Source organism: Solanum lycopersicum, chromosome 6 (assembly GCF_036512215.1).
Source record: "Solanum lycopersicum chromosome 6, SLM_r2.1".
In the NCBI taxonomy this organism is placed as follows: Eukaryota; Viridiplantae; Streptophyta; class Magnoliopsida; order Solanales; family Solanaceae; genus Solanum; species Solanum lycopersicum.
Genome location: NC_090805.1, coordinates 35,812,629 through 35,840,026, shown reverse-complemented (window position 1 = coordinate 35,840,026; position 27,398 = coordinate 35,812,629). Strand labels below are relative to the sequence as shown.

Genomic DNA, 27,398 nt, shown 5'->3' with positions numbered 1-27,398 from the left:
ATTATATTTACTCTAATATTATTTGAATGAATAAATTAAGGAGAAACTATAATTAGACATTTTTAATGCCATATATATTGGTACTATTTATACTTTTAAATAACACATTTTTACTACAAATTAAGAGTTTTGTATTATATATATTGATAAAAATATATTTAAATATATGTATTTTTGCTATCAAATATCGTAAGATACGAAGAGAGAAGATGAAATTTTGTTGTAACTCAGATACATGCAAATCATACTAAATAAAGACTAGATACATATGATTCGCATGTACCACCTGAATATCAAATACATAAAGTAAAATGGAATAGAAACAAACGAGATTTGTTATGTATTTAAAATATATTTGAATTTATTTGGATATATTGTATTTAAAACAAATTTGACCTCATATATCATGAGATACATGTATCTGGACATATGAAACATATTTGAATGTATCAAAAATATAATAAATGTATAATATTACAAATCAGATTGTATCCATAATCAGACAAGTGATATTTATGTGAGTTTTCATAAATTAATGTCTTTTTGCCTTTTTAAAATCAAAACAGCATTCCCTCTGTTTCATATTTTGACTGAATTTATGATGCAATACCCATTTATCATAAAAAACATTTGAAGATATAATTTAAACCATATGTCTTATTATTGTCCTTTGTTTGATCACAATAATACTCTTGACTAACTTTATAAGAATGCATTTTATCTTGTAGAAAATAGCAAACTTCATTAAAGAAAATGACAAATGTTAGTAAGCTTTGAACAAATCTAGTTACTGCCCCCAGAAAATTGTAAGAGAAATTAGTAAAGATGAAACGTAAAGAAAGCAAAGTACCAACTATAAATTTATATAATTTGTTTTAATTAAAATTCACTTCTGGAATCTTGTCTCATTTTGACTCTTAGCTTTTCTTTTTTGAAAATTGTAGAACATTAATAAATAGCATACATTATACTAATTTGTAAAAGGATCTTTCTTTATATATAGTCACTTCACAGTTCACGCTCTTCTCACCGTTGTGCGGAAGGTTCTCGTCTCTTCCATTCTCACTTGAAACGTGCAAAGGTGGTTTTTTTCTTCAGTTTGATGCTTAATGATCACCGTTTCTGCCTTTTATTGAACAAAATTATGTGGATGTTTCCACAAATATTGATGCTTAAGACGTGATCGTCTTCGAAAAATCTGCTGTGTTTTACTATATATATATATATATATATGATATGATATGAAGGGCTAATGCATTTTCACTTTTCAGTGCTGTAGTAGTGTTCGTTGAAGTGAAGAGTGTTTTTTAACTCTCTGTTTCTTTTCATTTTGTGTTGGAGTATCTTTACACTGTTGTTTTCTAGGTTTCACTTCAGTTCGTAGAAGCGAATCATATTAGAATGTGGCCTATTTTTGGGTGACGCGACTAAATTACCTGCAGGATGCATCCATGGCTGATAGATTGTGATTTGATTTCCGATTTTGCTTTCAATTTTGGCTTTGAAATGGTTAAGAATTGGTATTTTTTGTTTCTGTTTGTTCTACGACTGGTTGTGGTCTGGTACGAAGAGTTGTTTCTGCTGCAACATACATTTTTAGTATTTTGTGATTGCAAGGTATGATGCAAATATAAATATTTAGGTAGTTCGCTTGGTTTTGCCTGGATTGTTTCTATTTTGTTTGATACAGTTGTATTTACTTGATTTCAGAACTTCTGCTCTCATGGCTTTATGTTTTTCTTAGGTTTCAGTACTTGTTTATGTATAGAATTTTACTAACAACGCTGTGCTGCTGCTGGACATTAATGCTGTATCTTTAGCTACATTTTGTTTCCATAGGTGTCTTGTGAAGTTGATATGGGTTGTTTGAGGTTAGAAATTTTCGTCTTAGAAAGAAGCTTGTTTTGTTTTTAAAAAAAAAAAATTTCTTCTGAAACTGTTTTAAATTTGTCAAGAAAAGGAGTAAAGCACTAGACTCCAGAGGAGTTGCACACGGTGTTTCATTTACGACTGAAGTAGATTGCTTGTTATAACATTAAATTCAAAGTCTTCATCACTACTCAAATGAAGTTGCCTTCTGTACATGTTTAGAAAATCAAGACTGGCTTAGAGACTTATTTTGAGAATACAACCTGCTATAATTGCAAAATATTAAGGATTCCTGGAAAGCTTAAAAACTCTTAGGATATAACTCCATATGCTTATCTGGACTACTTATAGTTGTAGAATATAGAATCTGGCCTACTACCATATCTTTTGTTACCTTTTTATTACTGAGTTAAGTTGGTGCCTATAGCACATTGTTTGTTCGTTCAATTTCTCTAAAGCCTCAAGATTTCTAAGAAGTTCTCCATTGGTTGTTGTTTTTGATGCTGTGACCTGTAAGCTCCTATCTTGATGAAAGTTGTACCTAGTTAGAGTCCTTCCTCTATGGTATTTCACTACTTGTTGTATTGCCCTCTGCATTAATGATTAATAACTAACTTGCTGTGGTTTGGGTAAGTAATACTCCCTTCTTTAAAGTCTAGAAACTCCCTGTTGTTTAACCGCATGGATATTCTTTCAAGACCAGCAAAATTAGCATAGTCTGCAATGGTTAACTCACAGCCTTTGGTTGCGTTGTCAAGAGTGTACCTAAAATAGCTTTGAATAAACATGAAAGTGATAAATAATGCTTTACGTACATATCATGATATGTCAAACACTGCTACATTTTGTTCAACTCCATGTTTGGGATATTAAGATAGAAATCTATATTTTAAGCATCAGTCATTCTTGAATTCATCCTTTTAATGGAGGCTTCTTCCTTGGCTTGCTTGTGAGCTTCCATGGTTTATCATTGGTACCATGCTCAGACTTCAATCACCCCCCTCTGTACTTTAATCCAATCAATCATTGATTAAGGGTAATCTTTTTTGTTTTGGCCGGTAGCTAAAAGAAACTCTTCATTTTCTCTTGAACAAGGGAAGGGCAACATAGCATTAGCTTCAATAGAACAAGCTCAACCTTGAAAAGAAAATGGTAGGCCGATGTTAAGCGCTTCAACTTGGCCACCGAGGAAGAGAAAACGGTCTTGGGTTTAGTCTAAAAATCCATTCACATCAATAGGGGGCAAGGAACCAATAAGGAGCAAGTACTTAAGCAGATGGGTTCCAAATTCTCTAGCAATAATTCTGTGATCAATAATTGAAATAGTTCAGCTGAGGGTTTTATCATCCTATTATATCTTTTCCTTGGTAGCAACCATGAGTTGTACTTGCATATTCTCCCATTCTCCCCCTATTAGCTCTACGTGCAAAATATTTCTGTTAATTACTTTGTCCTTTCTTTGTTTGTTCGTATGACACACTTATGGTTACTTCTTCCTCTCAATTTGTGATCTCAAGATAGGACATTTCCAACTTATGCCTAGATTGAGAATTCTTTTTCACTATTTGGGCATCTTTGTTTACTCATTTTTGTCATTAAAACACCCAGAAGTACTATTATTGAACCTCGACCTTAGTTATTATTGATGTTACTTGTTTTTCTCTTCTACTTCAAAGCATAGTTAACATTTATGAAGCTTTCCTTACACAAAGTTTCCTAACTGCTATCACAACAAGTTGATGCAATCACCTTATCACACACACAAAAAATACTTTGATGCAGTCACAGTTCAACTCCACAGTTGGTGAACTTGTAATTCTTCCAGATGGCTTTAACAGGAAGGCCACCATTTGTGCTCATAAGGAATATGTATTTGTTGTTTCATCCCTAAATGTTCTGCATGTCATGCTTTAACATTGTTAATGCTCATAAAAACAACTTGAACCTGGTATTCCATCCTCCCCGATAGCATGGAAATGCTTTAACATACTTATCTTCGCTGATACATGTGGATTTGACACTGCCGTCAATCTTAACTAATTCTGCTCATCAATATTTTTTAATTAATTCTTGAAAAGACAAGAGTTAGTGGTAGTGGCAGAAACGAATCTCGTGTATGATCTTAGTCTTTTTCTGGTGGTTGTTGAGTACTGACTGTTAATGATCATAGACATTCATAGTGTGCAGGTTCGACGAGAATTGTGTTTACCAACTCTTACAATCAAGACTTCCAACATCATTGGTCCATGACTGGCAGGCCATTTATCCCACAATATAATGGGGGCTGGGAGAAAGACGTCAACAGTGGGGCTAAAGGAGAAAAGCAAATACACGTCGACAGTTAATGGTAGTACATCAGCTAGGAATCTGAGAAAGGCTGACCTTGGATCAGTAATTTTTGGATGCAAGCATTTGACATATAAGGAATGCATGTTCAAACAGTTATTTGGTTAGTCTTCAATTTCAGATCAGACTTTTGTTTTAGTGCTATTTTATCGGGTGAAGATTGCACAACAGTTAGATAACGCGGACCTTTATTTTTCTCTTGATCTTGTTGAATAGGTTTACCAGCTTCTCATTTCTCATATGTGAAGAATATCAACATTGGCTTAACTCTATTCCTATTCAACTATAGTGATCGAACGCTCCATGGGATCTTTGAGGCTGCTAGCCCTGGGCAGCTGAATATCAATCCGTATGCGTGGACGTCTGATGGAACAGAGAGTACACCATATGCAGCACAGGTACAAGAATTGATCATACATGTTTTGGTGTAGGGGGTTGTTACTGTTAGCAATTCCATGTTACTCACCCTAATGTGGTTCTTTCTTGTAAAGGTAAGGATCCGAGTGCGGAAGTTGTACCATCCCTTGACTGAAGATCAGTTTATCTCAATCATTGGTGACAACTATTTTGCGCCAAAGTTGTTTTGGTTTGAGCTGGATCGAAGCCAAACCAAAAGATTGGTTGACTTGTTTTCATCTTTGCCAGCCTTTGATGATGTCATTAGCCTGCAAATTCCATCTAAGTTGAAACATCCTTTCAAAAGTTCACCAACGACTGTGCCAATAGATGCAGTTGGTAAAACAGAAGACTGGAAGCACTTAGATCATGGTGGTTGGGCAGATACTCCAAGATTGGTGAATACTGATACCACCGAGAACCTAAATTATGAGAAGTCACATGCCTCTGTGCTTAGAAGCACTAGTGCATCCACATCAGTAATTGAACCCATGTCTAATTCACAGAAGTTGTGGAGTTCATTGTTCAAATCATCAGCTTCTGATATGGATAAGATGGATCCAACTTCTAACATGGACAAGACAGATCCAGTGCTGAATTCATCTTCAAGTCTTAGTTCACCATTCCCAGATAAAGGTAGAATGGATTGGGATTCATGCCTTCCATCTTCTGTTGACAAAGATGGACATATGTATCAGGCTTGGGGCTTAGTGGAACATGAAGAACCTGTTGAATCAATATCAGGCTCTGCCAGTTGTTCAATGCAGAATCAATCAATCTCCTCCAGTCAGCAGAGCAAGTTGTGTGAAAGGCAATACACGGTACAGGAGAGTGAACATTCTGAACTCGCTGTTTCTGAGTTGAATCTTCAGAAGCTAAATGAACTGAATATTGAATGGGCGTCATCCTGCGGAGGAAGTCAGCATGCAGAGTCTTCTATGGACAATGATAATGTGGAAGTGCCGGATGATGGACCAACAAGTTTAATGGGCTTAAAGGAGGAAGGTCAAAGAGATATTTCTCAAACATCTTTTGCTAATAACATTAGTTCTGAAGTGCTGGGGATACTCAAACAAGTGAACCCTTCTGATCCTTTAGCCTTTGTAGCCAAGGTGAACTAAATTGCCCCTTTTCCTAGTCTGGTTACATTCCTCCCTTTTGCTACTACTAATAGATCATGGTAAGTTATCTTTGAAGTTAATAGGAGAAGTGGAGGGATTGAAGAGATCTAAGTTGGAACAAGACCGGCAAATGATGATTCTGGAGCAAGAGTTGGTATGTTCTATTCTGTCCGATCTAATATTTTTTATATTGGTGGTTCATTTTATGCTCAACTGGCTTGTCTAGAGTCCTTTTTGCACCTTTGACTTCAGCTCTGAAATCTTTTGATTGGGGACCTGCTCCTTTTTCTTTAGTGATCGAATAAATTCATTTGGATCGTAATTCATAACTTAGTAGGCCTAAGATATGCAGCAGAGTTGATCTCTTTTAGTGAACTGGAAATTGTTTCCAGTGGTGATCTTTTATGCTTCTGTAGGAGAATAACAGATATTGACTAAGAAAGAAAAGAAAAGATAACAAGGTTAAGTTGCAGTTTTGTATTGAAATAATGACTGCAATACGCTAGCAGTATATCCAATAACTAAAGCCTAAAATATAGCAACTAACTAATCAGATGCCAAACTGCAGCCTTATTTATCTGAACTTAATCCTACTTATGAGCTGTATATTGATACAACAGAAAGTGGAACTAATCTCCAGGTTTTGAGGCACCACTTTCAACACTCCTCCTTGACTCAAGAACCGTAATCCCAAGTGTTTTCTGAGAAATTTAAATCTTGCTCTGTGTAGGGCCTTAGTCAAAATATCGCAGTCTGAAAATCAGTTTTACAGTGCACCAAGTCTATGTCTACATTCTTTTGCACCTCCCTCAAGAAATAAACTTGTTCTTGAAATGTTATATCTTTCCTTGTGAAACATGATCATTTGCAGTTAAAATTGCAGCTTGATTATCAACAAAGATTTCAGTTCTCTTCTTTTGCTCCATGTACAAATCTGTCAGTAGCTTCTGATCCAAAGGGCTTGATTCACAGCTGATGCAGCTGCAACATACTCTGCTTCAGCTATAGATTGAGCCACTATATCTTGCTTCTCTGAACACCAAGAGAACATTCCAGAACCAAGATTAAAACAGTAATCTGAGGTGCTTCTCATATCATCTGAGCTATCAGCCCAATCACTATCAGAATATCCAAGAAACTGAAAGTCTGATGCTTTTTTGAACATTATGCCAAACTTGCAGTACCTTTAACATATCTAATCACACGATTAGCTACTTGAAAATGAATTTCGCTAGCACAATGCATATATCTTGAAAGTAAACTCACAACATAAAGAATATCTGGTCTTGTTGCAGTTAAGTACATTAGGCAACCTATCAGGCTCCTATAAAGTCCTTCATAAACCTTTTCAGCTCCATCATCTTTGCAGAACTTCTCATTTTGATTCATAGGAGTTATTGTAGACTTGCATTCTTCCATTTTGAACTTTATGAGAATTTCTTTTGCATATCTGCTGGCATATGATAACCTCATGTCCTTTTTGCTGAATTTCCATGCCAAGAAAGTAGAACATTTCACCAAGGTCTGTCATCTCAAAAACTTCCATCATTTCAGTGTCGAACAAATTGATCAAGTTCAAATTGCCTGTAACTAGCAACTCATCTACATACAAAGAAACAATGGTTCAATCAGAATCTTCTTTTCTAATATAGAGTGTAGACTTGCTGAGACTTCTTGTAAAGCCTAAGTTCAGAAAATGGGCATCAATTCTGCAATACCTTGCTCTAGGAGCTTGTTTTAAGCCATACAATGGCTTCTTTAGAAAGTACACTTTGTCTTCTTTGCCTTTGATAGAAAAACCTTCAGGTTGATCTACAAAGATTTCTTATTCAAGGTAGCCATTTAGGGAAGCCGATTCCACAGCTGGTGTATCTTCCATCCCCGTTGAGCTGCTAAAGCTAACAACATTTTTATCGTATCCAAACGGGCGACAGGAGCATAAGTTTCTAAAAAATCTACTTCAAACATTTGTGCGTACCCTTTTGCAACCAACCTAACCTTGTACTTGTTTATGAAACTATCAGAATTGAGCTTGGTTCTATAAACCCACTTGACTCCAATAGCCTTCTTGTGTGATGGTCTGTCAACCAGCTCCCCTTTGTTCTTTTCTATCATTTTGAGCTCCTCCTGCATTGCATATCTCTATTTTTCATCTTTAGCAGCCTCCATAAATTCTCCTGGTTCTAAAATTGCAACATTACACCTTTGTTATATATCAGAAAGTGTTCTTGTGCCTCTACTAGGTACATCATCAACATCTTCATCTAGAAATTCTAGATTTTTTTGCTTGTCATCATCTTGCCAGCTCCAGATGTCATTTTTCACGAACTTGACATCCCTGCTAACAATGATTTTGTCATTTTGAGGTTGATAGATCCTATAAGCTTTTGAGAGACTGCTGTATCCAACAAAAATTCCAGATTCAGTTTTCTTATCCGACTTATCTCTTTTCACCTGAGGTACATAAGAAAAACAAGACAACCAAATAATTTCAGATTTTTAGCAAAGGTTTGTGACCAAACCAAGCCTCAAATGGTGTCTTCTTTTGCAAGGCCTTAGTTGGCAATATGTTTAGCAGAAATACTGCAGTATTTGGAGCTTCAACCCAAAATTTCATCCTTTCTCATGGAACAAACACTTTGTCATCTCCATTAACGTCCTACTTTTTCTTTCCACTACTCTTTTTTGTTGGGGGAGTATACGGTGTTGTTAGCTGAAGCTCAATTCCTGCTTCATTACAAAACTTGTTGAATTTTTCTGAAGTATACTCGGTTCCATTACCTGAATTCTGCAACCACTCTAATTTTCCACAAAAGCTTGTATTTCCAGAAGACATCAGCAACCTTAGATTTATAATTCAAAAAATAAATCCAACAATATCTGGTACAATCATCAATAAAGGCAATATAGTACTTATTACCCTTTAAAGATGATGATTTCTGATAAGGTCTGCCTACATCTGTGTGAATAAATTGCAGCTTCTGCTTTGCCCTCCATGATGAATTCTGAAAAGGCAACCTTGTTTGCTTCCTATACTGACAAGCTTCACAAGCAGGAAGGTTCTTCTCAAGGCTTAGAAGACCTTCTGCTAGTTGATTTTCTTTCATGAAGAGTATATCATCATCATGAAAATGTACGAGTCCGGTTGTGGGTTTCCTTTGTCATAAAAACAAATGTACGAGTTGTGCCATAGTTCTGAGTTATTTTCCAACTGGATAATTGTTGCTTGCTTCTCGTCCAACAAGTTCAAGGCAAAACTTTTTCCTCTCATCTTGACTTTGAACAACTCTTTGTTATCATCATCCTTGATGACACGCTTTTTCTTCAAACAACACTTTCAAACCATTTTCAAGTAGTTGTCCAACACTTCAAAGGTTTTGATCAAGATCAAGAACAAACAACTGTAAGTTTGTAACCTGTAAGGCTTTCAATTGCTATAGTTCCTCTGCCTCTTGCATCGAGGTATTCTCCATTTCCAATTTTCATTTTGGAAATAAAAGATCTATCTAGATCATTAAAGAGTTCTTACTCGTTGGACATGTGATTTGTGCATCCACTATCAATTAACCAACTTTTAGAAGCACTTTTGCTAGCAAAACAAGTTGCTACAAACAATTGCTCTTCTTGATATTGATTTACAACAACCTTAGCTTCTTCTTGTTGCGGTTGTGACTTGCATACTCTCTCCTCATGGCCTAATTGACCACATTTGTTGCACTTGATATCTGGTCTCCACCAACACTTTTGTTGAGAGTGATTTGTGTTTTTGCAATGAGGGCAGGGAGGCTGACTTTCTCCCTGAGTGTTGTAATTATTGCTTGGTCTCTGCTTCTTGTTCTTTTTCCTTCCTTTTGTTTGACTCGTTGTTCTGTGAATTAGCTTGAAAAGCACCTTCAACAGAACCTTCGTTCCTCATTAATCTCCTTTGCTGCAATGCCTGCAAAGCTTTAACAAGTTCTGCTAAAGTAATGCTTGACAAATCTTTAGAATTCTCTGAAGAAGAAATTGTGGCTTCATATTTCTCAGGAAGTGTAACAGGAATCGTTTGAACAATTCTTTTTATCAGCGAAATCCTTACCAAACAAGCTTGCCTTGTTGGCCAAGTCAAGTAGTTGGTCTGCATAGTCTTTTCTAGTTTCTGATTCTTTCATTCTCTTCATTTCAAATTCTCAAATCAGTATCATCACTTGCATATTCTGCACTTTTCATTTCCTTGGTATTCTTTTTTGAGATACTCCCAAATTTGCAACAGACCATTTGCATAATTATGGTAAGAATTGAAGGGGATACTGCAGAGAAAAGGCAAGCCTTAGCTTTGGCTTTCATTGTCTTAATCTCCTTGTGATGTTTGATCTGATTCGTTGTTGGACTATCACCGAGAGAAGTTACTTCATAATTCTGTTCTACTGCTTCTCAGAGATCCAGCGCTTCGAGATGAACCGTCATTCTAATTGCCCTAGCTTGATAATTTTCGCCATTGAAGAGTGGTGGAGTTAAGAAGCTTGTTTCACAATTCATTTTCTATAATATTTTATAAGATTGTAGTTCAAAGAAAGGTTTATATGGTTCACTCTCTTCTCTAAGAAAGAAAAGAAAAGATAACAATGTTAAGTTGCATTTTTGTATTGAAATAATGACTGCAATATAAATACATGAATTCATAACTCAAAAAACTATAGAAAAGGAGTAAAATAAGCTAACATTATCTGCAATAACTAAAGCCTAAAATATAGCAACTGACTAATCAGATTCTGCCAAATACTACAGCCTTATTTATCTGAACTTAATCCTACTTTTAAGCTGTATATTGATACAACAGAAAGTGAAACAAATCTCAAGGTTTTGAGGCACCACTTTCAACACCTTCTTATGCAACTTTTCCTATTTCATTCCTATAACACACAAATGACTTGACATGTCCCAAATGGATAAAAAGAAAAATCTAACTCTTGAAAATTAGTAGTCCCTATGTCAAAGCGTTCTCTTAAAAACAGGCATGGAGTGTCATTTAGTATTTTTGAAGTGTTACATATAGATCTACATGTTACCTTTTGGTTTTTCGGTAATAGGATAGGAAAATCATTCTAATATGAAGAGTAATGTGGTCTACATTGAGCTTTTAATGTTGCATGGCATATTTTCGATACTTCTAAGAAAATGTGTGACAATTTGATGATGAGGAGGAGACATGAATATTAAGTTTGAATTGAAGGCAGTATTGAGCTTTGTGTCTCTCCAAGGACACATTATAGAGTCAACAACAATAATTTATAGGGTGTTAAGTACATTTAACTCTTGAGCTCAACAAATACATGTCAATTATGCATTAAAATCATATACTTCGGAGAGGAAGCGTCTGTTTTGAAAAAAATTACAAGGTTTTCTTAAAAAAATTTCATGGTTTACTCTAGTTTATTGTATTGAAGTTACCTGATGCTTACGTATGTTAGTCGTGAACTCTGCCGAAAATCATCTATTTGTATCTTTGTGTTTGCACGTAGATCTGAGAGGTAGTTATGGAGGTCCTCTCTGTGCCACAAAACACAAAAAATTTCGAAGCTAATGCTAAACCTGTTATAGTACATTGTGCCTTTCTATTGTTGAATTATATGAGCTTTCAGTTCATCAAGTTTATTTGCTTGTTACATGTAAAGGTTCATTACAAATTGGAACTGCGACAAATCATGAATAATTGAGGTTGTTCCTTCTCCTATTTTTGTATGTTTCCAAAAGAAATGTGTTGACATTACTTGCTCATTTCTAGTTGAATCGTACAGTCCATTGAGAAATCAATGGAGTCAACAACCTTCGTTGAATGAGAAAAAGGGGTGCTTAGCCGGAGCTTCTTTGAATGACAAAATTTTTGCTTTTGGTGGTGGAAATGGTGATCAATGTTTTTCAGAGGTAGAAATGTTTGACTTGAACCTTGGACATTGGATCTCTGCTCAGTCAATGATGGAAAAGGTATCATCGAGTTTATTACAATTTATAGTGTTGTATATGACTTATTTGAGTTGGTATCACCAAGCATGTTGCTCTATTAATGAGAAAAGTGTGCGTCTTTTTCTTAGATAAGCTGGAGGCAATATATTCTGAAGTTTGCTCAATTCAATTGATATGTATTTCTATTTTTTTATGTATATATTGCAGCGGTTTGCTCCAGCAGCAACAGATATTAATGGTGCTATATATGTTGCTGGTGGTTATGATGGGAAGGCTTATACGAAGTAAGAATTAGTGTTGTTGCTAACTTGTCTTCCTTAAGGCTCAGTTTCCTATGATTTTCCAGTAATTCATTTTATTTAGCCGTTTGTTGCATGCTTCAAATCATTCCACTTTTGTATGTGCCATATCTTTTATGAAACATCTGTGCCCTTTTCTTTTCAGTACAAGTCCTTGTATGTGTTTTTATATATCCAGCTTTTAGAAACTCTGTTTCATGACAACCCTGTTATCTTATGTAGGAAGGTGTAATTGTGTAGGTCATATCCCATTTAGTTTTTCCTAGCTGGTCAATTAAGGTGGATCTTTTGTTTCACTTTTTTCACGTACTTCTCCCAATCATTTCTAGACTCATGGTTCATGGTCACCTCTTTGGCCTGCCAGGCGGTGGGGATGTTGTGCTGCAGGTAGCTGTCATACCCGCATTGGGATATATATATATGATTATTAGTACGTAATATATTTATAGATATGTGTGTCTGTGTTCTTTTTAGATTGAGTAAGCTGGGTTATATCCGTAGTAAACGCCGAAATAAAATCTAGATTATCAATTTTCTATATAATATAAATAACATCATACACTTTAAAGAAACTAGGATTGCTTCTCTTAATTCCAAGAGTTCTCTGTGAATTCCTAAATAGTGAAGCATTCATTGATGTTGGGAAGTCATATATTCTGCTTGACGCACAATTTTTCCCAAATGGTATTATCAGTTCTAATTAGAAGGTAACTATATATGAGGTTCTGCTTTCCGTGGTGTATTTTGAACCCATTTAAACTGTTATCACATTTTTTTTTGAAATTCAGCCTGGTCTTGCCTGGAACCGCTTAGGTCACTTCAAACCCAATATGGACCAGTGGACCTGGTACTCCCAACCGGGTTACGGACTGACGGGTTCCATAATTAGTGAACCTACCCGGTCTGGCCCGGCCCAGTGCCACCCTTTGACTTGACAGGGAAGATGTAACTGACAATTCTTATCTGCTCTCTTGATAATTATTAGAGGTCAGAGATGGTTTGCCTTTTGGTTCCAATCGGTATTTAATACCATGGTTTATTGGGTGTGGATGTATGATGACCATACGGCGCTTTTACCTAATAAATAATAATGACACTTCTGTCTAGATTCTGTTTAGAGTGCATTTATTTCTGACTGTGATATTTGGTTCTACACTTAGATCTGTTGAAAGATTTGACCCGAGGGAACATACATGGACTACTGTGGAATGCATGAAAATGAGGAGGGGATGCCACTCTTTGGTTGCCTACAATGAGAAGTTGTAAGTCCGTTTTTGGTAGAAGCCTCTGTTAGATATGTTAATATTACCATTGAACTATTTTAACTGTGTTTCATGGTCCTCATATGATTGTAATTGGGTGGACAGTCACTTTGTTGCTTAGCAAGTTTTTCTATAGCAGGTTTCAAGGTAATGGATGGTACGAGACATATTTGGGAGGGTAAGGGTGGTAGGATCGAGCTCGGTGACTATTAACTGATTATGTATTTTGTTGCCCTATTACCAGTAGTTACCGGACCTTAGATAGTCCTGATTTCATGTTTGTACATTGTGTTTGAAGATGATTATATCCAGACGTACAAATGTATTCTCGCAGATATTCATTGGGTGGTTATGATGGAGAGAAGATGGTTTCATCTGTTGAGATACTTGATCCACAGTTTGGTTCATGGGTGATGGGAGAGCAGATGAACAGACCCAGGGGTTACTCTGGAGCAGTTGTGATAGGAGGAAAAATATTTGTAATTGGCGGGGTAAACGATCAAGAGGAAATTCTGAATTCGGTATATTACTTTAAGCATTTATCACTTCCACCTTGGTTTAGAATATTTATCCAATCTTTGCCTTACAAGTACTGCTGCAATTCATGGCAGGTTGAATGCTATGAAGATGGCCATGGTTGGCAGATGACTAACTCGAGGACTTTAGGGAAGAGATGTTTCTTCTCTGCCGTCGTCTTGTGAGTTTGGGAAGAATATCTCAACGTTTTGGTGCTAATACATGTAATGTACTTTCATTATATTATGACATAGGTAATGACTTCACTGCACATATTGCAGATCCAGATATGTAAATGATAAGTAAAATATAACTAGTGTCTAGTGATATATACACTGGTACACAAGAAGTGCTAAGCTCATGTGTGACTGTCTTAAACTCCAAGCTTTTGCCGCTTCACTGAAATTCTGTTATACAATATTTAAGACGCTGTCGATCGGTTCTAGTGGAACACATTATGATCTTTTCATATCTGAGAGGATGTCCTGGTGGTGGGACACTATTAATCTTTTGTTACTTCTCAGTTAAATATATATATATTTGCATATGTAAAAATGAAATTCTCCACATCTATTTTTGTGGTGTTTAGATGAAAGTAAAAGTAGTGTTACTAATGATGAACCCAAGCCCTTGTTAGGGTTCAGAATGATTCTGGTAATGACCCTGTTATATACCCGACACATATCTAGTAATAAATTTGATCATTTGGTGGTAGAACCTGCTCCTAGCTCGCTGCCAAAAGTGCATATTAATTCTTTGTTCAAAGGAAAAAGACAATCTTTGATGACCAGTATAATTATCTAGATAAAGATGACAATACTACTGATGGAGCACGATTCTTTGGTGAAACTCTTATTGATGCGGATGTTTATCACCTAAACAACTGAAGAAAAATTCTAACATCGGAAATTAAAAGAGAAAATTAAGGGTGTTAAATGGATGGATTGAAATAGAAATTGAATTGGTTATGATCCGTCCAAATTTGTTTTGAGCTTAAATAACTAAGAATTGTGTTGAGTCATGACCTACGTAATCTCAATAGTTCTAAGTAGGGGTGTGCACTATTTGGATTAAATCAAAAAATCAAACTCAATTCTAATTTGGATTGGTTTTTTGAATTCTTGGTTTGATTTTGGATTTATAATTTACTTTGTTTGGTTTTTTGGTTTGGTTTCGGTTTTAGAAAAATAAAAGTCGAAATATATATATATATAAAAGTTGGAGTTAACCACTTTTGTTCCTTTTTAGTTACTTTCATTATGATTTAGTTTATTTTCTTATGTCTGAACATCTAAAATTGATATACTTTTAAGTATTGTGTTTTACATTTTACTCGTGATTTATATTTCAAAGTATATTTAAGAAATTCAATTTATATATATATAAATTTTTAAATTGCAAATACTTTTGTTATGTTTCTAATTATTGACATAACCAATTAATCAAATCGAAAAAATTCAAACCAAAAAGAGAAAAACCAAATCAAATCGAATTTATTTTGGTATAGATTGAGTTACACTTCTTCAAAATCAAAAATTGAAAAATCGAACGCACACCCCTAATTTAAGGAAAAACTATCTAACTAGAAACACACTCCCTACCATATACACTAACATTACCTCTATTTTCAAACAATTACATATACTAATCACTTTTAATATTTATACCATATATTTTAAAAAGATACATAAATTCCTTAAAAATGGGATTATCTAATTATCTTTATAGTTAGGCTAAATGGTCTGATGGACCTTTCTACTTGAATCAATTTGTATTTTGAACACTTCTACTTACCATTTTGTTATTTGGACCCTTAAACTTAATAAAACATAATTTAACAAATCCTTCTAATTATTGATCAAACTTATGTATCTTTAAAATGACTTTTAGGCGAGTGAATAACTTTTTAGATAAAAAAATATAAGAATATTTTTTAAAAATAATTAATTAAAAAAGCTTTTCTTGTTCCCCACTGTCTTCCTTTTTAGACATTTTTATGCCTTTTACCAAAACTTTTTTTTCTTCTTCTCCACAATTCACTAACACCAGACACCAGCACTCGCCAGAGATTGCGACTGATTCATCGGAGACCACTAAATCGCAGTGGCACGAGAGACGTGCTCTATTCAACCAAGACGTGCTCATTATTAAATAGCGCATTATTTATTTAATCTCCAACTAGCAGCAACTCTATTCAACCAAATTTCAATTGCCAAAGAATTGAGAAAACAAATTTTGTGAATTCAATTCTCCATTTTTTTTTCACAACAACTATAAATATAATTCCCAAAAATACTCCCAATCTATTTTCATAAAGTTGTAATATTTCTATTTAATTTCATTAAATAAAGTAATGCCTACTTCTATTGTGAAAAAAAAAATGATATAGAAAAAAACAAGAGACATGGAGATGGTTTTGAGTTTTGGGAGTGATTGTGGATTAGGGGAGGTGGAGCAAAAGCTGGAGAAACAATAATTTTATTGGAAAAGGGCTTAAAATATCCTTGAAGTATTGGAAATGGTACAAAATTACCCTTCATCTACCTATTGGCTTCAAAATGTCCTTCTCATCCACCTACTACTTCAAAATATCCTTGTCATTCACCTTTGGATTTAAAATTGATTACTTATTTAACTGTTTTAAAATAAAACTGTTTAAATATTTTTAAAAATACTTGGCGCTCAACTATTGGTTATAATTTAATATATTAATATAATTTATAAAGCAACTCACTACCCACTCATTACTAAACCCCACCCAATTAATAAACCAAATATAATATCAAAATCGTCATAAACACTACTAAAATACGACGAAATTATAGATTCACGAAAATGACATCCAAAATTATTCAAGTCCGAATCGAAGCCCCAATTAAATTTAGGTTGAGCTCCTTAGTTAGGAGAACACTTTCGATAAGATTCTCTTTCAAGCTTGAATTCGAAATTTATGAGTAAAGGTAAAGAAGTAGTACATCCCGAATTAATTCATGCACTTTTTTTTTTATAATTTTATAAATATTGATGATTTGTTTTAAAACCTTTAGCATATTATTTTTTATTATAAAAAAAGTTATCTATAAAGTAACATCACATAATTGAAACGAGAGGATAATTAATATGAACATAGTCAGACTTTTATGTTTATCAATAATTTAAATTTAGACTTTTGAATGTCTGATAGTTTACTTCTATAGATATTTTTGCCTCAAATTTTTAAAAACACTCATTGGCAGTAGTTTCCCTGTTGTTGCATTAGTAATGTGACGAATTTATTTATTTGGTGGGGTTTAATTAGTAATAAGTGGGTAGTGGATTGATTTTTAAATTCTACTAATAAGTTAAATTATAACAAATAGTTGAGCGCCACGTATTTAGAAAAATATTTAAATAGTTTAAATTTAAAATCGTTAAATAAGTGGTCAATTTCAAACCAAAGGTGGATGACAAGGGTATTTTGGAGCCAATAGGTGGGTGAGAAGGGTTTTTGGAGCCAATAGGTGGATGGAGGGTAATTTTATACCATTTCCAATACTTTAAGGGTATTTTAGGTCCTTTTCCGTAATTTTATTTTATTTGATAAAATAGAAAATTTATTAATTTTGTCTTTTATTTAATATTTTAATTAATAATTAAAAAATAATTATGAAGAAGATTACGATTTGAAAGTAATATATAAGACATGGATATGACATGTCATCTATGTAAGGGAGAGTGAGCTGCACACATGCTTGGAAGAATTTAAAAGTCTCATTTTAATTGAGTTTAAAAGTTCAGATGAGTAAAAGGATAAGTAGAAGGGTTCACAATATAAACTGATACAAGTATAAGGGTCTATCAGATCATTTTGCCTTATATTTAAACATCAAAATTAATGGTCCAATTACAACTAGTAATTTTTCTCTCTCATCAACTGTTTCCTGTGCCAATTCGCTACTCTAACAATATGTCTACTCCCCAGTTCCACGATTTTTCTCTTTCTTCAACCTCTCAATACATGTTCCGTTAGTAATCTATTACGACAATTTTTTTAATGGATTGTCTGAGTATTTTTTTGTTTGACTAATTAAAATTGTTATGTTGGTCCTCCTAATTATATTTTGTTTGAATGGGCACAATGAATTTTCAATGATGTTGTTTGTTGTCTTTATAGTTTAAAGTGTTAATAGAGTTTGATGGACCTATACGGAAATAGGGAAAACTCAACTCTGAGGAAGATCTATAGTTTATATAGAATCCCTACTTTTATGAGAATATGCCCCACAAAATGATATATCATTGAGATTGTGTTTAATTCTGACGTTTGTTTATTTATCTAACTAGAGTTAGGGGTGTATAAAATCGAACTGAAAATCGAAACAAATCGTAAATCGAGTCAATCCAAAAAGAAATTCGACTGGTGGTTTAGTTTGACTTGATTTGGTATTGCGAAAAAAAATCCGACTATATTTGGGTTGGTTTAGTTTTAACTAAAAAAATCAACCCGAGATCAAATCAACCCGACATTATAATTTAAAATCTTTCTTACACTATTCCATGGTTTTATCTTTTATTATATTATTTTCAAGTGTCAAACTTAGAATTCAGAATAATCCAATAAAAATTATAGTTCATAGATGTTGATAATTATAATAAAACTTAAGTCATAATTAAATTAATACTAATTCAAAAGGAAAATCAATTCAACACTAAGAATGACAATAATATTGAATGTTTATTCTTTAGTTTTACATTAGTTTACATAATTAAAATACATAATCTAATTTTAATTTTTCTTAAATATTTAGTAATGTAACTAATACTTATTAAACTTATTTTAGCATGATTTAGTACTTTTAAATTATGATAATTTTCATTATGACATTACAATACTTATTTTATATGATGATTTCATTGTTATTTTTAATTGAATATTTTTGTGTCAACAATACTCATCTCACATTTTATGATATTTTTTTAAGAAATACCTTAGATAATTGTATTTTGGTTGGACTAAAGTTATATTTGAAGCACAAGTTAATTATATGTTTGTATGCAAACTTTATTGAAAAAATCCAAAAATCTGGAAAAAAGAGGTTTATAAATTGGTTTGATTTATAAATTACAAATTCGACACAATGGTTTGATTTGACATTTGAAAAATCCAAAAAATCCAAATTTTATTAGTTTGATTTGGTTTATAAATTTAAAATTGTTATACAAATAGTTTGATTTGATATCTGAAAAATCCGAATTAACCCGATTATGTACACCCCTAACTAGAGTGCATGTCTAACATTTTTAAAGTCTCATCTTCTGACCATGTCATATGGTACACCAAATTTTATTGAATCATTTTAAGCAACACAAAAGAGTGAGTGATGATTGAAGGGTTGGGGTAGGAGTCCATTTAATGTTGATCTGTACATCTAACGAATTAAACATATGTATCAAATTAATCAAAAGTTTATGGATTTGAGTTAAAACTGTATGTAATGAATGCTAAAAAAAAAAAGGAAAGAATTTTGAATTTTTAATACTTTTTTGGATTAATGATATAACGGGTTCTCTATAGTCATGATTTATTTTAAAGCTTATGTGTTTCAGTTATATATCATATTCCAATACACATATTAGTTGTATTTGCTTATCATCTATCCGAGATACATGTTTTTTGATATAGCATATGAAATTAATACTTGATACATCAAATTAATATTAGATACATATAAATAGATACATGAAATTAATACAAAATCATATAAATAAATATATAAAGTTAATACTAAATACATATAGCAAATATATAAAGTCAATACTAGATACTTCTATGATACATATGAATATAATTGTGCGTCCATGATACATCTGAATGTATTTGTGTCCATATGATTTTTTATGCATTTAAGAGGTTAGTATGTGTTCATGATGCATATAAATGTATATGTGCAATTGTATACGCACGTATATATGTGATTAGTTTGTTGGATTCTCATATATTGATAATAGAGAAGTCAAATGAATGAATCTATTATTTTAAGTAGGGGTATATATGATCAGATTGGTTCGGATTTTTTAAATATCAAACCAAACCATTTGTATCGGATTTTTTAATTATAAACCAAATCAATAAAACTCGAATTTTTAAAGTTCGGATTTTTTTTGGGTTTTTCCGGGAATGTATTCATACAAATATATTATTTACTTGTATTTCAAATATTTCTTTAGTCCTATTAAAATGCAACTATCTAAGTTGTTTCTTAAGAAAATGATACAAAATATGATGTGATTAATGACACTAATATATCCAACAAAAAATAATGATGAAATTGAGTAAAACAAATTTTGCAAATTAATAAGTTATAATGAAATTGATCATAATTTAAAAGTACTGAATCATGCTAAAATAAGTTTAATAAGTATTAGTTGCATGACTAAATATTAAAAGAAAGTAAACTTAGATTATGTATTTTAATTGTCTAAACCTATGTAAAATTAAAAAAAAATATTTAATATTATTATCATTCTTAGTGCTGAATTGATTTTCTTTTTGCATTATTATTAATTTGATTTTGATTTAAATTTATTATAGTTACCAACATGTATGGAATATAATCTTTATTGGGTCATTATAAATTCTTACTTTCAAACATGAAATAAATATACTTAAAAGATAAAAACTATGTTCATAAAAAAATATTTAAAAATTATATCAAAGTAAATATTTTTACGTATAAAATAAAATTTTAAAATTATATATAATATTGGGTTGGTTTGGTCTCGGGTTATTTTTTTAGATGAAACCAAACCAACCCAAAAATTGTCGATCTTTTTTTCAACCATAAATCAAGTCAAACCAAACCAGTAGTCGAGTTTTTTTCCAATTTGACTCGATTTTCGGTTTGATTCGATTTTCAGTTTGATTTTATGAACCCCTAATTTTAATATCAAATGAAATTAATCAAATTACATAACCAAGATATACTGATTTTTCTTTTATTAATAATATTGACAAATTTATTATTATAAAAGTAATAAAATGAAATTAATTAATTCTAGATACACTCCTTGATTTTCGTCTTGTTGATTAACTTTAAACTTTTAGAATTAATTGTCAAATATATTTTAAAAATCTGTTAGAGTAGTCAATTACTCTTTTAATTAAGAAAATATGTTACAGTCATTCAATTCAAACTAGAGTTGTCCATATGAGCCGATTCACTCCATTCGGACTAACCCATACATGCTTTGAAATTTGACGGGTCAAGCTTGGCTAGCCCATTTTTGTGTGGGCTAGAAAATTTTGCACAGCCCACAAGTATGTGGAGGCTTTGCCTGGTCAACTCTCTTTTCTTAAAAATTATATTTTTTATAATTTTTTAAATTAATTATAATTTAAAAATATTATCATAAATATCGACAAAACAATATTATATGGTATTAGTGTTACTAGTTGTTAATCAAATGTACAAATAAATTATCTTTGTAAAATTTATTAAGTTTGATTTCAAGTATAAATATAAATAGCTAAGTAGTAATATTAACCTAATTATTTTCTAATGATCATAATTAAACACAAAAATTATTACAATATTTCATAGGTTATGTGACCTATGTAGTGACTCCCTAGAAATTTTAGGGAATTTTATTTTATGTAGTACATATTTTATAAACATAATTTGTAGTTAAATTGTAATATTTCAAACTTTGTACAAGTTTGAGTTTACACTCTTGTTATTTTAATAATTTTATTTTTATTTTAAATTAATTTTTATTTGGCATATACAGGCCGACCCTATATATATTTCTTAAGCCTCACAAATTAATAGACTTATTCAGGCCAGATTAAAAAATCTTTTCTTAAATGGGCTCCAAAAATCGTAGTCCAACTCTATCAAATCACGGGTTAGGCTAGGCCGGCCTAACGGGTCTAGCCCATACTGACGGGTCTAATTCAAACAAATAAAATATATATCTCGCTTTTAAAATCGTCGACTACATTTATTTGTCAAGTTATGATACATGTCCATAGAACGAAATATGGAACAAGAAGTAATATTCAAAACTATGTTGAATCCTAGTAATTAGGACCTAACTAGTGAGATTTATGTAGCTTGCTCTAATTTTAACATATTGTTATTTAACTTTTATAACCATGATTTGAATTTCAACTCAATAAATAACAAACAAGAAATTATAAATGGATAGATAAATCTTTCACTAATGAGAATACACATAACACGAGTATAATGCAAATAAAGAGATTTATAACAGACTGAAAATAGAGATTAATTCGGGTTCAATTGTATCCGAGTCAATCAATAATTCATAGCATAAGCAATATCCAAGCCAATTAAGAGATATCTTGAATGAGGCGTGATACTCGAGCTAACCGATAGTCGCATAAACACAATCATAATCACAATAAAATATAATCACACTTGTGAATACAAATAAATGAAACTCCTTCATTACCTGAGAATTGTCACCAAATATCATTTTGCAATGAACCCTTATGTCCCCCCCCCCCCCCCCAACATGCATTGTGTGAATTTACCATAGTAACATGCACAAATTACATAACTTGGAAAACACAATCATCACCTACTTTTAGATGACTCTTACTGGGCAGTTTCCGCTTATAACTCATAAACCATCGGCTACAACCCCCTACAATACACCAACAACATTCGCAAGATCAACATCATCAAGCTAAGCACCTTACCAGCCTAAGAAATCCACATATTTTCCCACCTAAATTCCGTGTACGAAGGCCTATATATACAGATTTTGACAATTCACAAGGTATTATGGAATTGAAGATATGTCAACTACTGAGTTAAGTCTAGTGCACTTGAATACCAAGCAATTGCTGCAAAATTCTTAATATGATCTTCTGACTTTGTGGAGGCAAATTTTAATGGAGGTAGATTGAAATTTTATGGGTTTTGACCTTCTTAGCGTAAAATTTCCTCATCTTTTCTATATTCAAGCTTGGAGCAGTTTAAGAGTATTTTTGAAATAATTTTAGTACATTTTATCACTAAAGAAGGGGAAGAGAAATTCATATTTTTGAGTTTATGTCCCGTCTGACCAACTTAGCGGTTGGTACGCCACCACAACAACGGTGTCATAGAAGAGATATTCCTTTCATGACGGAATGACGTCAACCCAAGTCAATTTTTTAAAATTTGAAATTTTTGTTTTGTCATCTCAATTTTAAATTGACAATGTATTAAAATTTTTTTTGAGATTCCGCACGAGATGTCTTTTGAATAACAACGGAATAAATTATCATACTTGACCACCAATTAAATTAATTATCTAAAATTATACTTCAATTAAGTAATTGTAGTTAAATGAATAGTTCAGAATTTCCATTAAAATTGATGAGAAGAGTCTCTATGAAAAAAAGTTTAGTGCTCAATTTGATCTAACAAAACGTTAATCCATTGAAAAAAAAGTTTAGTGCTCAATTTGATCTAACAAAGCGTTAACCCATCTACCACTTAAACAAAACGTTTATCCTCTTATGATTTAAAAAAAATAAAAGTACCTAAACACTTAAAAAATTGGAGATTTGTGATCTACATATATGACTAAGTCTTCCAAGTAGCCTCTTCGATTTGACGATACTTTATTTAACCTTTACTGAAGCAATTTCTTTATCCGCAATTTTCAAATTTGCGTAAGGAGGTTAATGACTCATTCTCAAAAGTTGAATTCTTATTAAGTAACACCAGATTTCATTGAATCACATGAGAATCATCATTATTGTACTTTTTCAATATCTAAATATGAAACTTAGGGTGAACATCTAATAAACTGGGTCACAGAGTCAATTTGTAAGCCACCTTACAATATGCTGAACAATCTCAAGGATCAATATTCTTGGAGCTCAAATTGTAATTTTCTCAAATTTCATCACAACCTTCATGAGTAAAACCTTCAACAAAATCCGCTCTTCGACCATAAACTTTCTATCACAATTTTTTTGATTCACTATCTATTTTATTATCAAGGAAGAGATTGTGTGATTGAAAGTTTATTTGAGTTAGGCATCACAACAACAGAAGCATTCTACAACAAAGTCAGGCAGAATTGAAAAGATGTTTACTCTTTGAGGAAGAGTACTGGAGACAAAATAAACGGCATTGATTGATTTGTGGAAGGGAAAAAAATACTAGGTATTATCATAACCTAGTAAAAGGGAGAAGAAATAGATTAAAGATCAAAAGAATCAAAGACAAGAATGATACCTGGATTGAAGATGAAGAACAAATGATAACTGAAGCTATTGAATGGTACAATAATCAATTTTCTCAGGAAGGAGAATGCACCAATCAAGATATGTTGCAACAAGTACCTTATCTGGTAACACAAGAAAATAATGAATTATTGAGCACGCTACCAACCATGGAGGAGGTCAAGAAGTTGTTTTAAACTTAATGTAGATAATGCTAGTGTCACTGATGTTTTTTCATGTCTGTTTTATCAAAAGTGTTGGGAAATAGTAAAGGTGGATATCTTCCGATTTATATGTTGTTTCTAGGTCACACACTTCCCAAATCCTTACACATTCACATATGGTTCTCTTATCTAAAAAAAGATCTTGTTTAAACTTATTCAGACCTAAGATCTGTAAGTCTGAGTAATTTTGTTAACAAGATTTTGCCTAGAGTCATTTATGGGAGGTTGGAGAAATACTTCCAAAATTGACTTCTTCTAACTAATCAGGTTTTGTGCAAGAAAGGAGTATTATTAAGAATGTGTTACTTACTCAAGAGATAGTCACATATATCAGAAAGGGAAAGCCTGCTAATGTTATATTAAGCTTGACATGACTAAGGCATACAATAGGGTATCATGGCATTATCTTATTAAAATACTTGTCAAGATGGGCTTCTCACAATATTTTACGGATATGATATGTAGGTTGATTGCTAATAATTGGTATTCCATTTTGTTTAATGGTCAACCAAAGGAATTCTTTCATTCTATTAGAGGGATGAAACAAGAAGACCCCCTATCTCTAGCTTTGTTTGTTTTGTCTTCAGAAGTGCTTTCAAGAGCGTTAAATTCTTTATGTGAAAATCAATATTTTAAGAGATTTGGGTTGCCTAAATGGAGTCATAATATTAGTCATCTTGCTTATGCAGATGATACCAGTATTTTCACTTCAGCAGATGAAGAGTCCTTAAAGCAGATAATGAAGGTGTTGATGGAGCATGAACAAGTGTCAGGGCAACTTATTAATATAGAAAAAAGTAATTTTTATGTGTATCATAAAGTGAGTACAAGCTTTGTGAATAAAGTAGAACAAGTGACTGGTTCTTCTAGAGGAAAGTTTCCTTCAAGTACTTGGGTTGTCCAATTTTTCATAACAAAAAGAGGAAGGAGTACTACAATGATTTGATAAAGAAGGTGAAAGACAAACTGCAGAACTGGAGAGACAAGCTACTTTCTTATGAAGGCAAAGTTGTACTTATTGAAAGTATACTTCAAAGTATTCCTATATACTTGTTGTCTGTCGTGGTCCCAACTAAGTATACAATCAATGAGATATACAAGATATTTGCTAGATTTTTTTGGAGAACTAAAGAGGAAGGAATAAGTAACATTGGATTTTCTGGTCAAAGTTGTGTCTCCCAAAAAGAGAAGGTGAATTGGGCTTTAGGTCATTATATGACTCTAAAGCTCTTTTTGCTAAATTATGGTGGAGATTTAGAACCACAACTTCTCTTTATGTGGAATAAATATTGCAAAAAGCGCCTACTGAAGTAATATGGAAAAATGGCTCTCAAATTTGGAAAAAAATATTAGAGGCTAGAGATCAATTTGATGGATACATTTGGTGGGAACCAAAGAGAGGTAATGCAGACTCTTGGGAAGATAACTAGACAAGATTAGGTGCTATTCAAGTTACTAAGCTAGATATTGTAAGAGCTAACTTATCTTCCAGATAATCTTTGGTGGATGAAAACCACTTCTGGCAAATTTACGATTAGTAGTGCTTGGGAGGAAATTAGACAAAAAGGACAGCAAATGAATAACTTTGAATATATTTGGCCAACTTATTCATTATCTTGAGCAATATAGATCTTTAATTAGATCATAGTTGGTGAGATGGGTGAAACCTGACGTGGATGGTTTAAATGTAACACTGATGGGGCAAGTAGAGGTAACTTAGAAGAGGGCTCTGCAGCTTTTTGTTTGAGAAATGCTAACGGGGATTTGATATATGATGAAGCAAGAAGATTAGAGGTAACTAACAACTTATGTGCAGAAGCTATAGCTATTCAAGAAGGGGTTAGATTTTGTATTGAACAACAAAGGATTCAAGTACTAATAGAGTCAAATTCACTATCTATGATCTATATGATTGAAGATAGATGAGATACTCCATGGAAGATTAGAATGGAGATGGAAAAAATTAAATATTGAAGGAGTAAAGGGATAGTGCATTTTGCCCACATCCTTAGAGAAGGCAATGCACTAGCAAATCTTTTAGATAATGAAGTTTTTTCTTTTATAGGGACAGAAGATCTAAAATACAGTTGTTTCCAAGAAATACCATTCCAAGCTAGAAGATTACTCAACATCGACAAACAACAAATTTCACAACTAAGGTTCAACACATTCAGAAATAGGGATCAGGTTTGATGTTAATTATTCAAATTGTCAAACGGACGGGCAAGTACATCAAACAAATTCAGGAGCATAGATTCAACACAACAAAACTTCAAACTACATGGAGCCATCTTTTTGATTGATTTTATTTGACCATTGTACAAATAATAAATTTACTAATGGTGGTATTAGTCTTGTATTAGGCTTATTCGATTGTAAATATTTATTTGAACAAAAGTTAATTAAATTCAGTTGAGTTTTGTCTTCAGCTCTATAGAGAAAAAGTTAGAAATACCTTTTGAGTCATTTTTTACTTCGCATAGAAAAATTTATTAGTTCAACTTCATCCTGGATCTCGATTTCACAGCGTGTAGTTAGAGCTTTGAGATCATTAAACTTGGAATCGAACTAGGAAATTAGCTCAATCTTGCATTTAAGGAGTGATTCAAGTTAGATCTAGCTAACTATTGAAGCTTCGAAGAGAAGTTCAAAAAGAGTTACCTTCGCAATTTTAAAACCGTCAAGCTTCTTGCTCCGACATGGTTGATCAAGAAGTTGTGTTCTTGGCATTTCCTTTTTCTTGCCTTTGTCTTTTCATTTTCCTTTTTTAGCTTTTCTTTTTGTTTTTGCTTATTGTTTTGTTAGGCTGATGTGGTGGGCTTTTGACCCTTAACCCATCAGCCTTTTAGTTTATTTATGTACTTATTTGAGAATCTATAAAATTTAAGCCTTTGGCTCCTTTGGATTAAAAAAAAATCAACTCTGAGTTGTGAAAAATCTATGTTGAATCAACTTGTCTTTGTTCGAGAACTCTCTAAACAAATTTGTTTCTTATGGTCTAATCTCAAATTTATTAAACCAACCAAACAAAGATCAATTTTTTCATCACACAAAGCCTTAAATAATGTCATCTCAATGCTCAAATGATAATTATTGTTGTATGCAAACTTCGCCAAATAAAAAATTGATCTCAATGATCATTCAATTACATATGCTTGCAACATATCGTTAAAGACTTGAATAGTCCACTCTAATTA

General features: G+C 32.6%; 1 protein-coding gene and 1 long non-coding RNA gene across 2 annotated transcripts; one reads left to right on the top strand and one right to left on the bottom strand.

The window, feature by feature from the left end:
• The first annotated feature begins 1,097 nt into the window (after positions 1 to 1,097).
• LOC101259848 (uncharacterized) lies at positions 1,098 to 14,203 on the top strand. Its single transcript, XM_069299690.1, has 10 exons — positions 1,098 to 4,318; positions 4,432 to 4,613; positions 4,707 to 5,723; positions 5,797 to 5,886; positions 11,387 to 11,423; positions 11,497 to 11,696; positions 11,883 to 11,959; positions 13,135 to 13,236; positions 13,571 to 13,757; positions 13,848 to 14,203. The coding sequence occupies exons 1-10, from the start codon at positions 4,147 to 4,149 to the stop codon at positions 13,935 to 13,937; spliced, it is 2,154 nt and encodes a 717-aa protein (XP_069155791.1). The 5' UTR covers positions 1,098 to 4,146; the 3' UTR covers positions 13,938 to 14,203.
• An 8,053-nt stretch (positions 14,204 to 22,256) lies between these two features.
• Positions 22,257 to 27,041, bottom strand: LOC138349141 (uncharacterized). Its single transcript, XR_011221736.1, has 3 exons — positions 26,863 to 27,041; positions 23,991 to 24,102; positions 22,257 to 22,401 (listed from the first exon to the last, which is right to left on the bottom strand). It is a non-coding gene; the product is annotated as an uncharacterized lncRNA (long non-coding RNA).
• Between the last annotated feature and the right edge of the window lie 357 nt (positions 27,042 to 27,398).

Bases quoted from the DNA above. Each gene is read 5' to 3' on its own strand.
- LOC101259848 (XM_069299690.1), top strand. From the start codon at position 4,147: ATGGGGGCTGGGAGAAAGACGTCAACAGTGGGGCTAAAGGAGAAAAGC. The intron at 4,614-4,706 runs GTACAAGAATTG...TTTCTTGTAAAG, and splicing joins GTACACCATATGCAGCACAG to GTAAGGATCCGAGTGCGGAA. The intron at 5,724-5,796 runs GTGAACTAAATT...GATCATGGTAAG, and splicing joins CTTTAGCCTTTGTAGCCAAG to TTATCTTTGAAGTTAATAGG.